Here is an 18,176-nt window from a genome sequence, read left to right on the forward strand (position 1 = left end):
GGGAAATTCTTCGGAATTTCGTTGGGAAATTCTTCGGAATTTCCTTGGGAAATTCTTCGGAATTTCCATGGGAAATTCCTCCGAATTTCCTTGGGAAATTCCTCGGAATTTCCTTGGGAAATTTCTCGGAATTTCCCAAGGAAATTTCTTGCAAATTCCTGGAGAGATTCTTCCTTGAGAAAATTTTTCGGAATTTCCTCGGGAAATTCTTCGGAATTTCTTTGGGAAATTCTTCGGAATTTCCTTGGGAAATTCTTCTTAATTTCCTTGGGAAATTTTTCGACTTTTCCTTGGGGAAATTCTTCGAATTTCCTTGGGAAATTCTTCGGAATTTCCTTGGGAAATTCTTCGGAATTTCCTTGGGAAATTCTTCGGAGTTTCCTTGAGAAATTCTTCGGAATTTCCTTGGGAAATTCTTCGGAATTTCCTTGGGAAATTTCTCGGAATTTCTTTGGGAAATTCTTCTTAATTTCCTTGGGAAGTTCTTCGGAATTTCCTTGGGAAATTCTTCGAGATATCTTTGGGAAATTCTTCGAGATATCTTTGGGAAATTCTTCGAGATTTCCTTGGGAAATTCTTCGGAATTTCCTTGGGAAATTCTTCGGAATTTCCGTGGGAAATTCTTCGAAATTTCCGTAGGAAATTTTTCGAAATTTCCGTAGGAAATTTTTCGAAATTTCCTTGGGAAATTCTTCAAAATTTCCTTGTAAATCCTTCGGAATTTCCTTGGGTAATTCTTCGGAATTTCCTTGGGAAATTCTTCGGAATTTCCTTGGGAAATTCTTCGGAATTTCCTCGGGAAATTCTTCGGAATTTCCTTGGGAAATTCTTCAGAATTTCCTTGGGAAATTCTTCAGAATTTCCTTGAGAAATTCTTTGGAATTGCCTTGGGAAATTTTTCTTAATTTTCTTGGGAAATTCTTCGGAATTTCCTTGATAAATTCTTCGGAATTTCTCTGGGAAACTCTTCGGAATTTCCTTGGGAAATTCTTCGAAACTTCCGTGTGAAATTCTTCGAAATTTCCTTGGGAAATTTCTCAAAATTTTCTTGGGAAATTTTCAAAATTTTCTTGGGAAATTCTGCGGAATTTCCTTGGAAATTGTTCGGAATTTCCTTGGGAAATTCTTTGGAATTTCCTCGGGAAATTCTTTGGAATTTCTTTGGGAAATTCTTTGGAATTTAGTCGGGAAATTCTTGGAATTTCCTCGGGAAATTCTTTGAATTTCACTCAAAATTCTTTGAATTTCCTCGAAATTCTTTGAATTCTCGAAATTTTTGAATTTCCTCGAAATTCTTTGAATTTCGAAATTCTTTGAATTTCCTCGAAATTCTTTGGAATTTCCTCGAAATTCTTTGAATTTCCTCGAAATTCTTTGAATTTCCTCGGAAATTTTTGAATTTCCTCGAAATTCTTCGGTTTTCCTCGGGAAATTCTTTGGAATTTCCTTGGGAAATTCCTTGGAATTTCCTTGGGAAATTCTTCGAAACTTCTTTGAGAAATTCTTGAGATTTTCCTCGAGTAAATCTTGGTAATATACTTAGCATATCCTCGGGAAATTTTCCGGAACACCCTTGAAAAACTCTTTGAAATTTCCTCGGGAAATTCTTCCGAATATTCTAGGAGAATTCTTAGGAACTTCCTCGGGAAATTCATGAGATTTTCCTCGAGCAAGTCTCGAGAATTCCCTCGGGAAATTCTCCGGATTCTTGGATTGGATATTTTAGAATTTTTTCTAGAAATTTATCGGAATTTTCTCACGATTTATTACTGAATTTTCTTGAGAATATTCTTGGATTTTTTTTCGGAAAATCCTACGGAATTTTCTAAAAAAAATCTTCGGAGCTTCTTCGGAAAATTCTTTGTAATTTTCTTGGATTTTATTCTCGGAGAATAATTTTTAATTTCCACAGAAAACTCCTTCCAATGTCTATGAGAAATTCTTTGAAACTTTCATGCCACTTTTTCAATTTTCACGGGGAATGCTTTGAAATTTTGACGGGAAATTCCAAAACTAATTTGAAAAATGCTTTTGATGTTTATGAGAATCGAGTTGTCTAACAATTCGGATCCGAGCGGTATTCTTTCTACCATACTTAAAAAACAAATATATAGCTTTCTAAGTCCCCATCAACATATTTTTCGTACGAAACTATTAAGCGGGGTACTCCCAGTACTTATCCATGATTATTGCTCCATATCCAGCTTTCGTAAACATTCCCAAACTTCTAAGAATTCCTACCAAGAGCAAGAAAGATCTAAGAGTTTCGAAGAAACTTCGACAATATTTTTCAAAGCTTTTGAAAGAGACCAGACCCACACCCCACCATAAGATTAAAAATACTATTCAAAACCAACACCAGTTGTGTGGTCATTGAACAGTTGAAAAAAATGTAAATATTAACTCGCAACGTTTCCTAAATTAACGTAAACTTACTAAATGGACTGACCTTGCCAAACTATAAAATCACGTTTATCTCATGACCATAAGCGGCTTAGAGCCATTAGCTAAGACTTCTTATAAGCATGAATGTGAATTCTCACTAAATATGTGAATCAAGATTGAGAATAAAACTAGTCAAACAACAATTTCGGTGAAGGAACGCAACTCAAGTTGAACGTTCAGTAACCATGATGCGCGAATTATAGGAAGTCCATTTTTATTGTTTTAGTGGGAATTTATTCCAGGACTCGTTCAATGGCATTGAAAACTGTGTTAAGCAGAAACGTATTCATTGTTTAGCAGAACGTCAAAAAAAAAGATGTATTTTTTCTATTTGTGCCATAGCCTACATTCGACATTCCAACCTCACAAACTCAAAGAATCGTCTGTTCAATGATTACCTACTTATTACATCTCAACTATTTAGCGAGGCCGTGATTAACGTTGAACAATCCATGTGCTATTTTCCACTCGAACAAGCCACCATTCCGCGAACAATTTACCTCCATTGGAACCATCAATTATGCCGAATGACCATAGGCTACGACTTTGACAAAACAAATCTCTTTCCTTCTGTTAATCACTCAATTAGCGTTGTAACATCAAACAATCCATCAGTCTTTCCGTCCCGTGGTTGAGCGCTTACTTCAGTTAATATAAGGGACGTCACAAAATGCTGGTAGCGAGTGGCCGTCCGTCGACCATTCATTAAAAACAACTGGTCGGAAAGATTTGAACGAGACAAGCGAGAACGAACGAACGAAATGGACCGGCTGGATCTTGCTAATATTTTCGTATGTTAATGTCATTGACGAAGTAAAAACAGAAGCGATGACCTCATTTCCATGTCTGCTGAAATTGCGCCGTGTGGTGGGTGAAATTAAGGTTTGCTTATGCTCGGTTTTGTTTGTTTGGATCATGAGAATGAAGGCAAACAGGAGAGGTAGGTTCGACTGAAAAGAAATGCTGAGATAATTGCAAATATTTACTCACGTTTTGGTTGTGGTGGGACTGCTCGCCGTTGAAGAGACCAGAATGTCCGGAGAGGTTCCGGACAGCGTGTGGGCTGCCTTTATGGGACTTCTAGAAACCGCCGCAACCACCACCGGCGAAGATGATGATGATGATGAATTGGGTGCAATTTGTGAGTTCCCACTGGAGGCGGCCTGGTTTATCACAATGGGAGATGGATTCGTTACCGTTGGAGGCGGAGTCGTTTGTACCGAGTGCCCCCCACTGGGCGGGACAGGCGATCGGTCCGAGTTCAACAGACGCAACTCTTCGCTGCTCAGGTGGAAATTACGACGCATCCCACGGTTGACGAGTGGTGGAGGATCGTCGGGTTGGTTCGAGGCATCGATGTTTATGCCACTGTCCGATCGTTGTTCATCTTCACTCACCCCCATAAGGAACGAGTCATCCAGAACGGTAACTCGCTTTTTGGACGTTGGAGCAGGACGATCTGCGTCCGAGTCCTTCTTACTGCTGACTAAAATGGGGCGATGCTGTTTAGTCGGAAAGATGATCGCCGATTTGCCTTGGTTCCCATTGTGCTGCGACTGGGCTATCCTCTCCGAGGCCGCCTTAGCATAGATCTGCCGATAATATTTCTCCTGGTTCCCATACAGGAAGCATACCTTCCACCATTGCTTACCGACCTGGCCGACCTGATGGTTACTGGTAGCAGTCTTCGTCGTGTCATTCGCACTCATTTCACACCAACCGATGCACCTTGCTTCTTCTTTTTCTTACACTGATTTTCACACTTTACACAGAATCTAGTCACCTTGTTTCGCTGACTCACTACTATTTAGCGATTCGCCGCTACCACAATCGTCGAAACAATGTAACATTAGTCCGCCCACCTTGTTATCTCGGAGCGCTCTTGGATTCTCTTCAGGGCCCACTGCTGCTCGCTGCAACCAACAAGTGTCTGAAGGTGATTATTTTAATTAAGCCGAGTGATATAAAATTAAACTAGCTTCCTCCCTCCGTCCGGCCCGGGGGCCCCTACGTTTTGGCGCAATGCCACATTTCTACGGGCGCAATCTCCAATTTGTAGTCGCATCTTGGCGCTATGATGTTGAACACTGAATAAATCGTTACGTTTAATGTTATGGGTATGCGCATCGTCATCGTCGACATCTCGGTTGCTGTTTAACGCTCAGAAGAAAATTTTGCCCCGCACCGCACCGTTTGCATTCTTTCCGTTGTTTTGTGGACCAACCTCCGGGCAAGTTTTAATTATGTACAAATATATTCAGCCACTTGATGTTGAACGCCTTCTGGCTTCGAGCGCGGATCAGCCAAACCAGTTTTGGATGCATTCGGTTTTGGATGATCCTTACAAGCTGATAGGCGTCGAATTTCTCCATTTGTGCAGAAAGCGCTACCAACTGCTAACCAGATGGCAACATGTTTCCATCTATTTTATGCGCTAGTTAGCAGCCATGAAGGCTATTGAAATGCAGATTTGTCTGATTTGTGATAGGACGACGGAGGCAAAGACAACAATATCTACTTTGTTGGGCCGTTCCGGGAGGAACACAATAACAGCTAATGAGCGGGTTGAGAAATCGTTATCAATGAGAACAATAACATGATAGTTTTATGTGACATTTTTTTTAAAGGCAGTGATAAATTTGCAAAATTTATTTTAATGAAGACAAAGAGGCAATTTCTTGGGGGGAAACAGCATTATTATTTTAAAGTTGTAATATTTCATATCTGTTGCATTATCTAACTTTTGTTTTATACATAAACATAATAAACATTTTTTGAGAATTACGTAATAATGGGCATTTCAAGTTAGTTAATAAAATATTCAATCAATTACATTTCGTCATTATGTGCAGTTTCCTGATAATCTTTTCTTAGGTCTTTTCCTTCACCTCCGTTGTGTACGACAAGCGTGCTTTTTTCGCGAGAGTTGAACTTTTACAACGGTACGAGCCCTCGAGGGTTAAGAAAGGCATCGAACAGTACATATGTTACAAAATGATTACAGAAACTTTTAAGTGAAGCTGCTGTATCACTATGTGACTGAATGCTGCTATTTGGCATTAATAAGTTCTGTTCCTATTATTTGTTGTGTGTTTTATTCAATATTATGCGTTGGTAGCTGGTCTGTAATACAGAGGAGTAAGTTTCCATGGTTGATTTGCTTTTTCAAATCAGAAGATTTTTTTTTGTCTTTATTAGCGAGACTTAACAAGATTTTTATGATTTCAGCCATGGAAGTACTAACGGTGAAATTCAACTTATTACACTATTTTCTGCTCCGGAATGAATGATGGAAAATGTTATACAAATGTTGTTAAAAATTTTGCACCCAAGAATATTCGAAAGCACACCTGGAGATACCCAAATGGCGGTATGTGTTCACAATTCTGGTGGGACAATTCTGGAGAGACCAAATAGTGACTTCCATTTGCAGCAAAAGTGACCAAATAGCGACTTTCAGTCAGGGTTAAGAAAATCTCAACATCTCAAAACTCATGTATGCAACTCATACTCGAGGCAACATTTTGCATGATTCGAATCATCAAAATGTTTCACCTTAGGATTTATTGTATTTACACCTCGATTGATTTTTCGGTAAATAAGTAAAACGTAGCGATTTTGCATGGAAAATTAAAGAGTGGTCCGTTCCTTAAAAATTGCACGCACCTAAGAACTTGATGAATAAGAATTGGAATAATTTTACCACTAACAATTGTTGTTGTAGAAAAAATGATACTTTTATATGAAATTAAAAAGTAGGTTGTGAGTTACAATATGTTACATGGAATTTAATTTAACTTCAAACAACAATTATGTAGCAAATTCTACACCATTGTGGGTGACAATGTGTTTTATGCAGTGCAGAACCGTAGCGTAAGCTCCCAGCGCGCACCCTTGGCGAAACCTTAATTAGGCGGCCTCTTTTACTTAGAAGAAATAAAATCCGCTTATTTTATATTCTGAAAACAATTGGAACCTTACCAAAAAGAAATTAAATGAATTGGTTTATTAGCAGTATATTTACATGAAGAACATGATAGTCTACATGAATGTCTCACAGATAAAATGTTGTAGTGATTTTAAATGTATTTTCCTGCACATATTTGGATCATGCAAATAAACTAAATGAATATTGAATGTTAATTCGTTTGTGGGGATTTGCTGCGATTTTACACGTCGTTGAATTTTCAAAACTGTTTTCTGTGGTTGATTGTGGAGAATACTCTCAAAATTATTTGAGATTTTGTGCTAGGTTTTGACGCAAATAATGTAATGAACTTTGCAGAGCCGCGTTGAAAGATCATTAAAATTACTAAAAGTTCTTTACGGTCATCTCTAAAGTAGGTATCACTAAAGTATCGGCATCGATATCGGACCTATTAGGGTGAAGAAAAATCTACATTTAGAATGGGTCTGACGATGATTTGGAACCACTACTGGATCTGATTGAATTATTAAAATGAAAAACCCTACTTTGAAGTGGGTTGGTTGAAAGTCGGAATCGCTATAGGACCAAGGAAATTCAACTCTGGAGTAAGTCTTCGATATTTTGGAGACACCACTGAACCTAGTTGGGTCAATGAAATTAGATCTGGCTATTAGACCTTGTTGGATCGAGTGGATTTGTTGGTTCGTGGATAAAATCACCATCACCACCATCACCATCTATTCGGGTCAAGGAAAAACTAATTCTGGATTAGGTCTTTTGATGGTTTGGAAGCACTTATGCACATAGTTGGGTCAACAAAATGTAACTCTGATGTGGTTTGGTCGACAGTCGAAAACGCTATAGGAAGCAGAAGGGTAAAGAAAAAATCCACTTTAATTTTGGAAATTCTTTAATTTCCGGAAATTTTCTAATTTTTATGAAATTCGGAATTCCTTGGGAAATTCTTCGAACTTTCTTGGAATTATCTTCAGAATTTCCTTGAATTTCTTGGAAATTTCCTTTCTGAATTTCTTGGAATTGAATTTCAATTTTCAGGAATTTCTTGGGAATTCAAATTCTCTTGAATTTCCTTGAGAATTTTTGGAATTTCCTTGAAATTCAGATTCTTGGGAAAGGTCTTTTCGAATTTTGGGAAATTCTTCGACTTGCTGAAATTTTCGAATTTCGCTGGGTTGGAAATCTTATGTCAGATTTCTGGGAAATTCTTCGAATTTCCTTTGAAATTCTTCGAATTTCGAAATTCTTCGAATTTTGAATTTCATTCGAAATTCTTGTAATTTTGGAAATTCTTCGGAATTTCTTGGGAAATTTTTCGAATTTCCGGAAATTCTTCGGAATTTTGGGAATCTTCGAATTTTAGGAAATTTTCGAATTTCCTTGAAATTTTCGGAATTTTGAAATTTCTTCGAATTTCTTGGGAAATTCTTCGAGTTTTCAGAAATTTTTCGAATTTTAAAATTGGGAATTTTCTTGGGAAATTTTGAATTTCGCATTTTGAAATTCTTCTTGGAATGTTTTAGATTTGGAAATTCTTCGGAATTTCGGAAATTCTTCGAATTTCAGAGTGAATTCTCAGTTTCAATTGGGAATTCTTTCGGAATTTCCTTTGAATTTTTGGATTTCTTAAATTTTTCGGAATTCCTTTCGAAATTTCTTCGAATTTCATTGAAATTCTTCGAATTTCCGAAATTTTCGAATTTCGGGAAATTCTTCGAATTTCTTGGGAATTTTTCGAATTTTTGGAAAATCTTCGGAATTTCTTGAAAATCTTCGGAATTTCCTTTGGGAAAACTTTTCAGAATTTTTGCATTTTGGAAATTTACTTCCTAGAAATTCTTCTGAAATTCTTCGAATTTCTTAGAATTCTTTTGAAATTTCCTTTTGAAATTCTTGAATTTCCGAAATTTTTCTGAATTTCTTGGAAATTCTTCGAAATTCTTGGGAATTTTCTCGAATTTTCAGAAATTTTTCGAGATTCCTTTGAAATTTTGGAATTTCAAATTTGAATTTCTTTTCGGAAATTCTTCGAATTTCAAAATTCTTCGGAATTTCCTGGGAAATTTTTTCAATTTCCTTCAGAAATTTTTCGAATTTCTTTGAATTTTTCGAATTTCGAAATTCTTCGAATTTCGGAAATCTTCGGAATTTCGAAAATCTTCGAACTTCTTTGAAATTCTTCGAATTTCCTTGGAAATTCTTGGAATTTCCTTGGGAAATTTATCGGAATTTCCTTGGGAAATTCTTCAGAATTTCCTTGGGAAATTCTTCGGAATTTCCTTGGGAAATTCTTTGGAATTTCTTGGGAAATTTCGGAATTTCTGAGTCTTCGGAATTTCAAAATTTTATCTTGGAAATTCTTCGAAATTTTGGGAACTTTCGGAATTTCTTCGAAATTTTCGAATTTCCTTGGGAAATTCTTCGAATTTCCTGAAATTCTTCGAATTTCCTTGGAAATTTGTTCTGAAATTTTCGAATTTCGGAAATTTTCGATTTTGGAAATTCTTCGAATTTCCTTGGGAAATTTTCGAATTTCAGGAAATTTTCAATTTGAAATTCTTCTGAATTTCCTTGGAAATTCTTCGCTTTTGAATTCGAATTTCCTTGGGAAATTTTCGGAATTTCCTTGGGAAATTCTTCGAATTTCCTTGGAAATTCTTCGGAATTTCCTTGGAAATTTTTCGAATTTTGGGAAATTCTTCGAAATTCTTGGAAATTCTTCGAATTTTGAATTTTCTGAATTTGAAATTCTTCGGAATTTCCTTGGGAAATTTTCGAATTTCCTTGAATTTTTCGAATTTCGGAAATTCTTCGGAATTTCTTGAAATTCTTTCGAATTTCCTTGGGAAATTCTTCGAGTTTTGGAAATTTTGAATTTCCTTGGGAAATTCTTTTCGATTCCTTTGGGAAATTCTTCGAATTTCCTTGGGAAATTTTTCGAATTTCCTTGGAAATTCTTCGAATTTCGGGAAATTCTTCGAATTTCTTGGAAATTTTCGAATTTTGAAAATCTTCGAATTCTCGAATTCTTTGGAATTTCTTTGGGAATTCTTCGAATTTCCTTGAAATCTTGATTTCTTGGAAATTCTTCGGAAATTTCCGAAATTCTTCGAATTTCGAAATTCGAATTTCCGGGAAATTTTTCGGAATTTCCTTGGGAATTCTTCGAATTTCAGAATTTCTTCGAATTTCGGAAATTCTTCGGAATTTCTGGAATTTTTGGAATTCTCTTTGGAAATTTTTCGAATTTCGGAAATTTTGAATTTCCTTTGGAAATTCGATTTGAATTTTCGAATTTGAAATTCCTTGATTTGGAATTGAATTTCTTGGAAATTCTTCGAATTTCTTTGGGAAATTTTGATTCTTTAAATCTTTGAATTTCTTGGAATTTCGGATTCCTGAAATTCTTTCGGAATTTCCTTGGGAAATTCTTCGAATTTCCTTAGAAATCTTCGAATTTCCTTGGAAATTCTTTCGGAATTTTCGGAAATTCTTCGAATTTCCTGGGAAACTTGAATTTCTCGGGAAATTCTTCGAATTTCCTTTGGGAAATTCTTCGATTTTGGGAAATTCTTCGAATTTCTTGGGAAATTCTTTGGAATTTCAATTTGGAATTTTGGGAAATTTTTCGGAATTTCCTTGGGAAATTTTCGAATTTCGGAATTTCGATTTCTTGGAAATTTTGAATTTCTTTGGAAATTCTTCGAATTTCCTTGAAATTCTTCGGATTCTTAAATTTTTGACTCTCGAAATTTCACTTAAATTCTTCGAATTTCTTGGAAATTCTTCGATTAAATTTTCGAACTTCCTGGAAATTTTTCGAATTTCCTTGGGAAATTCTTCGAATTTTGGGAAATTCTTTGAATTTCCTTGAAATTCTTCGAATTTCCTTGGGAAATTTTGAATTTCTTGGATTTGCTTTGAAATTGAATTTTGGGAAATTCTTCGAATTTCTTGGGAAATTCTTTCGAATTTCCTTTGGAAATTGAATTTCTGAAATTTTCGAATTTTGGGAAATTTTTCGAATTTCCTTGAAATTCTTCGAATTTCGAATTGATTCTTGGAAATTCTTCGAATTTCCTTGAAATTTCGGAATTTTGAAATTTTTCGAATTTCCTTGGGAAATTCTTCGAATTTCCTTGGGAAATTCTTCTGAATTTCGGAATTTCCTTGGAATTCTTCGAATTTCCTTGGAAATTTCTTCGAATTTCTTGGAAATTTTTCGAATTTCACGAAATTCTTCGAATTTCCTTGAAATTTTTCGAATTTTGGAAATTTTCTGAAATTTTCTTGGAAATTCTTCGAATTTCTTGAAATTTTCGAATTTCCTTGGAAATTCTTCGAATTTCGCAAATTCTTCGAATTCTCGAAATTTTCGAATTTCTGGAAATTTTCGAATTTCTGGAAATTTCTTCGAATTTTGGAAATTCTTCGAATTTCCTTGGGAAATTGATCTTCTTTGAAATTTTCGAATTTTGGAAATTCTTCGAATTACCTTTTGGAAATTCTTCGAATTCCTTGGGAAATTTTCGAATTTCCTTGGGAAATTTTGGAATTTCTTGAAATTTTCGAATTTCTTTGGGAGAATTCTCGAATTTCCTTGGGAATTTTCGAATTTTGGGAAATTTTTCGAATTTCGAAATTCTTCGAATTTCGAAATTCTTTTTGGAAATTTTTTCGACTCTTGGGAAATTGAATTTCGAAATTTCCTTGAAATTCTTCGAATTTCGAAATTCTTCGAATTTCTGGGAAATTTTCGAATTCCTTGGGAAATTTCGATTCCTTGGGAAATTTTCGAATTTCCTTGGGAAATTTGAATTTCCGAAATTTTTCGAATTTCCTTGAAATTCTTCGAATTTCCTTGGGAATTTTCGGAATTTCAGAAATTTTTCGAATTTCTTGGGAAATTTTTCGAATTTCTTGAAATTTTCGACTTTGGGAAATTCTTCGAATTTTGGAAATTCTTTCGAATTTCTTGGGAAATTGATTTTTGGAAATTTTCGATTTTTGGAAATTTTCGAATTTTCGAAATTTTCGAATTTGGAAATTCTTCGGTTCTTGGGAAATTCTTCGATCTTTGGGAAATTCTTCGAATTTCTTGGGAAATTCTTCTGAATTTTGAGAATTCGAATTTCCTCGGGAATCTTCGAATTTTGAATTTTCGGAATTTTGAAATTTTTTTTTTTTTTGAATTTTGGGAAATTTTTCGAATTTCCTGAAATTCTTCGAATTTCCTTGGGAAATTTTTCTGAATTTCCTTGGGAAATTCTTCGAATTTCAAATTTCTCTGAATTTTGGGAATTTCTTCGAATTTCCTTGAAATTGAATTTCCTTGGGAAATTTCGAATTTCCTTGGGAAATTTTTCGAATTTCCTTAGAAATTCTTCGAATTTCCTTGGGAAATCTTCGAATTTCCTTGGGAAATTCTTCGAATTTCGAAATTGACTTTGGAAATTCTTCGAATTTCAAATTCTTCGATTCTGGAAATTCTTCGACTTGAAATTATCTTTGGGAAATTCTTCGAATTTTCGGGAAATTCTTCGAATTTCCTGAAATTTTTCTTGAATTTCCTTGGGAAATTTCTTCGAATTTCGAAATTTTTCGATCGAAATTTTTCGAATTTTGGGAAATTTTCGAATTTCCTCGAAATTTTCGAATTTCCGGAAATTCTTCGAATTTCTTTGGGAAATTCTTTTCGAATTTCCTTTGGGAAATTTTTCGAATTTCGAAATTGAATTTCGGGAAATTCTTCGAATTTCCTTGGAAATCTTCGAATTTCTTGGGAAATTGAATTTCTTGGGAAATTCTTCGAATTTCGGGAAATTCTTTCGAATTTCTTGGAATTTCTTCTGAATTTCTCAAATTCTTCGGAATTTCCTTGGGAAATTCTTTTCGATTTCCTTGGAAATTTGAATTTCCTTTGGGAAATTCTTCGGAATTTCCTTTGGAAATTAATTTGGAAATTTTTCGAATTTCCTTGGGAAATTTTCGATCTTGAAATTCTTCTTGAATTTCGGGAAATTCTTCGAATTTCCTGAAATTCTTTCGAATTTCCTAGGAAATTTTCGAATTTTAGGAAATTCTTCGAATTTCCTTGAAATTTCGAATTTTGGGAAATTCTTCGAATTTTAACTTTGAATTTCTTTGGGAAATTCTTCGAATTTTCGGAAATTCTTCGAATTCTCATTAATTCTTCGAATTTCCTTGGGAATTCTTCGAATTTCTTGGAAATTCTTCGAATTTCGAATTTTCGAATTCTGAAATTCTTCGAAATTTTCTGAAATTGAATTTCTTGGGAAATTTTCGAATTTCTCGAAATTCTTCGAATTTCACAATTCTTCGAATTCTTTGGGAAATTTTTTCGAATTTCTTTGTGAAATTTTGACTTCCTGGGAAATTTCTGAATTCTTGAAATTCTTTTCGAATTTCTGGAAATTCTTCGAATTTCCTTGGGAAATTTTCGAATTTCCTTGGGAAATTCTTCGAATTACCTTTGGAAATTGAATTCTTGGGAAATTCTTCGAATTTCTTTGGAAATTTTAGAAATTTTCGAAATTTTCGAATTTTGGAATTCTTGAATTTCCTTGAATTTCGGAATTTTGAAATTCTTCGAATTTTGAAATTCTTTCTGAATTTTGGAAATTTTTTGAATTTCGGGAAATTCTTTTCGAATTTCTTGGAAATTTTCGAATTTTGGGAATTTTCGAATTTCCTTGGAAATTCTTTTCGAATTTCCTTGGAAATTCTTCAAATTTCCTTGGGAAATTCTTGAATTTCTTGGAAATTCGGAATTTCCTGGGAAATTTTCGAATTTTCTTGGGAAATTCTTCGAATTTCTTGAAATTGAATTTCCTTGGGAAATTTTTCGAATTTCTTGGGAAATTCTTCGAATTTCTTGGGAAATTCTTCGAATTTCGAATTTTCGACTTTAAATTTTCGAATTCAATTTTTCACTTCTGGGAATTTTCGAATTCTGGAAATTCTTCGAATTTCCTTGGAAATTCTTCGAATTTTTGAAATTTCGAATTTCCTTTAGAAATTCTTCGAATTTCCTTGGAAATTTTTCGAATTTCCTTGAAATTTTCGAATTTCCTGGGAAATTCTTTCGAATTTTCTGAATTTCGAATTTCCTTGAAATTCTTCGAAATTTTGGGAAATTCTTCGAATTTCCTTGGGAAATTCTTCGAATTTTGGAAATTCTTCGAATTCTTGAAATTCTTTCGAATTTTGGGAAATTTCTTCGAACTCTTGGGAAATTCTTCGAATTTCCTTTGGGAAATTCTTCGAATTTTGAAATTCTTCGAATTTCGGAAATTCTTCGAATTTCCTTGGGAAATTTTTCGAATTTCCTTTGGAAATTTTTCGAATTTCCTGGGAAATTCTTCGAATTTCTTGAAATTTTCGAATTTCTCGAAATTTCGAATTTTGAAATTCTTTGAATTTCAGAATTCTTTTTCGAATTTCCTTGAAATTTTCGAATTTCTTGGAAATTCAAATTTCTCGAAATTGAATTTTCTTGAAATTTTCGAATTTCTTTGGAAATTCTTCGAAATTTTGAAATTTTCGAATTTTGAATTGAATTTCTTTTAAATTTTTCGAATTTCTTTGGAAATTCTTCGGAATTTCCTTGGAAATTTTCTTCGAATTTTCGAAATTTTCTTCGAATTTCCTTGAAATTTTTCGAATTTCTTGAAATTCTTCGAATTTTGGAAATTCTTTGAATTTTGGGAAATTCTTTGGAATTTCCTTGAATTTCGAATTTCCTTGAATTTCGGAATTTCCTTGAATTTTTTCGAATTTCTTGAAATTCTTTGAATTTCCTCGAAATTTTTCGAATTTCTAGAAATTTTTGGAATTTCCTAGAAATTTTTCGGAATTTCCTGAAATTTTCGAACTCTGGGAAACGTGAACTCTTGGAATCTACGGATCTTACTTATGAAAATTCTTCGGATTTTGGGAAATTCTTGAATTTCTTCGGGAAATTCTTTGGAATTGTTCGAATTCCTTGAATTTCTGGGAAATTCTTTGAAGTTCTTGAATCTTGAATTTCTTGGGAAATTCTTAGAACCTTCTTTGGGAAATTCTTGAGACTTTCCTCGATTTAATTTTGGTAGTATCCTCAGCATAGTCTTAGGAATTTTTCTCGGGAAATTCTTTGGAATTTTGTCGAGAAATTCTTTGGAATTTCGTCGGGAAGTTCTTCGGAAAATCCTCGGGAAATTCTCCAAATTTCCCTCGGGAAATTTTTTTCGGAACACCTTGAAAAATCTCTTCGAATTTCCTCGAATTTCGGTTTTTCCTCGGGAAATTGCATTTTCTAGAGAATTTTAGAATTCCTCTGAAATATATTGCTTTTTCGATAAGTCTCGGAATTTCTCGGAAATTCTTTTGATTCTTGATTGATGTTTTGAATTTTTCTAGAAATTTATCGGAATCTCGGAGTTCTCGAAAAATTCTTCGAATTTTCTCTGAAGTTCTCCGAAATTTTCTCGAAAATTTCAATTTCTTCGAAATTTTTGATCTCTACTGACAATTTTCCGGAATTTTCTCGGAAAATTTATTCGATTTATCTTGAAAACTCTTCTGAATTATTCAGAATTTCTTCAGAAAATTTTTCGGTTCTCCTCATGAAAATGTTCGGAATGTACTGAGGAACTGTTTCGGAAAATCCTACGGAATTTTCTAAAAAAAATCTTCGGAGCTTCTTCGGAAAATTCTTTGAATTTTCTTGACTTTTCTCGGTGAATAATTTTAATTTACAGAAAACTCCTTCCAATGTCTATGGAAATTCTTTGAAACATTCAAGCCACTTTTTTGCAATATCTACGGGAGCTTTGAAATTTTTACGGAAATTCTTCAAACTAATTTGAAAATGCTTTTTGATGTTCATGAGATCGAGTTGTCCAGCAATTCGGATCCGAACGGATTCTGTCTACCATACTAAACAACAAGTATATAGCCTTCAAACCCATCAACATATTTTTCGTACGAAACTACAGGACTCCCAGTACTTATCCATGATTACTGCTCTATATTCAGCTTTCGTAAACATTCCCAAACTTCTAAGAATTCTACAAGAGCAAGAAAGATCTAAGAGTTTCGAAGAAACATCGACAATATTTTTCACAGCTTTGAAAAGAATCCTGTTTTCAAAAGAAAGACCAACACTCCACCATAAAATTAAAATACTATTCAAACCAACACCAGGTGGTCATTGAACATTTGAAAAAATGTAAATATCAACTCGCAACGTTTCCTAAATTAACGTAAGCTTACTAAATGGACTGACTTTGCCAAACTATAAAATCACATTCATCTCATTACCATAAGCGGCTTAGAGCCATTAGCTAAGACTTTTATAAGCATGAATGTGAATTCTCACTAGGTATGTGAATCAAGATTAGAATAAAACTAGTCAAACAACAATTTCGGTAAAGGAACGCAACTCAAGTTGAACGTTCAGTAACCATGATGCGCGAATTATAGGAAGTCCATTTTTATTGTTTTAGTGGGAATTTATTCCAGGACTCGTTTAATGTTCCATGGCATTGAAAACTGTGATAAACAGAAACGTATTCATTGTTTAGCAGAACGTCGAAAAAATTATGTATTTTTCTATTTGCCATAGCCTAATTCGACATTCCAACCTCACAAACTCAAAGAATCGTCTGTTCAATGATTACCACATTACATCTCAACCATTTAGCGAGGCCGTGATTAACGTTGAAAATCCAGTGCTATTTTCCACTCGAACAAGCCACCATTCCGCGAACAATTTACCTCCATTGGAACCATCAATTATGCCGAATGACCATAGGCTACGACTTGAAAAACAAATCTCTTTCCTTCTGTTAATCACTCAATTAGCGTTGTAACATCAAACAATCCATCAGTCTTTCGTCCGTGGTTGAGCGCTTACTTAGTTAATATAAGGGACGTCACAAAATGCGAGTGAGTGAGCGTCCGTCGACCATTCATTAAAAACAACTGGTCGGAAAGATTTGAACGAGACAAGCGAGAACGAAGAACGAAATGGACCGGTCTGGATCTTGCTAATATTTTCGTATGTTAATGTCATTGACGAAGTAAAACAGAAGCGATGACCTCATTTCCATGTCTGCTGAAATTGCGCCGTGTGGGTGAAATTAAGGTTTCTTATGCTCGGTTTTGTTTGTTTGGATCATGAGAATGAAGGCAAACGAGAGGTAGGTTCGACTGAAAAGAAATGCTGAGATAATTAAATATTTACTCACGTTTTGGTTGTGGTGGGACACTCGCCGTTGAAGAGACCAGAATGTCGAGAGGTTCCGGACAGCGTGTGGGCGCTTTATGGGACTTCCTAGAAACCGCCGCAACCACCACCGGCGAAGATGATGATGATGATGAATTGGGTTCAGAGTCTTCCCGAGGCGGCCTGGTTTATCACAATGGGAGATGGATTGTTACCGTTGGAGGCGGAGTCGTTTGTACCGAGTGCCCCCCGGGACAGGATCGGTCCGAGTCAACAGACGCAACTCTTCGCTGCTCAGGTGGAAATTACGACGCATCCACGGTTGACGAGTGGTGGAGGATCGTCGGGTTGGTTCGAGGCATCGATGTTTATGCCACTGTCCGATCGTTGTTCATCTTCACTCACCCCCATAAGGAACGAGTCATCCAGAACGGTAACTCGCTTTTTGGACGTCGGAGCAGGACGATCTGCGTCCGAGTCCTTCTTACTTGACTAAAATGGGGCGATGCTGTTAGTCGGAAAGATGATCGCCGATTTGCTTGGTTCCCATTGTTGCGACTGGCTATCCTCCGAGGCCGCTCTTAGCATAGATCTGGCGATAATATTTCTCCTGGTTCCCATACAGGAAGCATACCTTCCACCATTGCTTACCGACCTGGCCGACCTGATGGTTACTGGTAGCAGTCTTCGTCGTGTCATTCGCACTCATTTCACACCAACCGATGCACCTTGCTTCTTCTTTTTCTTACACTGATTTTCACACTTTACACAGAATCTAGTCACCTTGTTTCGCTGACTCACACTATTAGCGATTCGCCGCACCACAATCGTCGAAACAATGTAACATTAGTCCGCCCACCTTGTTATCTCGTAGCGCTCTTGGATTCTCTTCAGGGCCACTGCTGCTCGCTGCAACCAACAAGTGTCTGAAGGTGATTATTTTATTTAAGCCGAGTGATATAAATTAACAGCTTCCTCCCGTCCGCCCGGGGCCCCTACGTTTTGGCGCAATGCCACATTTCTACGGACGCAATTCCATAGGTCGCATCTTGGCGCTATGATGTTGAACACTGAATAAATCGTTACGTTTAATGTTATGGGTATGCGCATGTCATCGTCGACATCTCAGTTGCTGTTTAACGCTCAGAAGAAAATTTTGCCCGCACCGCACGTTTGCATTCTTTCCGTTGTTTTGTGGACCAACCTCCGGGCAAGTTTTAATTATGTACAAATATATTCAGCCACTTGATGTTGAACGCCTTCTGGCTTCGAGCGCGGATCAGCCAAACCAGTTTCGGATGCATTCGGTTTTGGATGATCCTTACAAGCTGATAGGCGTCGAATTTCTCCATTTGTGCAGAAAGCGCTACCAACTGCTAACGCATGGGCAACATGTTTCCATCTATTTTATGCGCTAGTTAGCAGCCGAAGGCTATTGAAATGCAGATTTGTCTGATTTGTGATAGGACGACGGAGGCAAAGACAACAATATCTACTTTGTTGGCCGTTCCGGAAGAACACAATGACAGCTAATGAGCGGGTTGAGAAATCGTT

The 18,176-nt window shown here is 35.6% G+C and overlaps 1 protein-coding gene across 1 annotated transcript in view; it reads right to left on the reverse strand.

Moving 5' to 3' along the window:
• The window catches only part of LOC134218287 (protein prickle-like), a 149,464-nt gene that overhangs the window by 63,129 nt on the left and 68,159 nt on the right, over positions 1-18,176 (reverse strand). Inside the window, 1 exon segment of the mRNA XM_062697221.1 lies at positions 3,432-4,358. Within this exon segment, the coding sequence (XP_062553205.1) occupies positions 3,432-4,154 (723 nt within the window). The 5' untranslated portion in view covers positions 4,155-4,358.

Source organism: Armigeres subalbatus, chromosome 2 (genome assembly GCF_024139115.2).
Source record: "Armigeres subalbatus isolate Guangzhou_Male chromosome 2, GZ_Asu_2, whole genome shotgun sequence".
NCBI lineage: Eukaryota > Metazoa > Arthropoda > Insecta > Diptera > Culicidae > Armigeres > Armigeres subalbatus.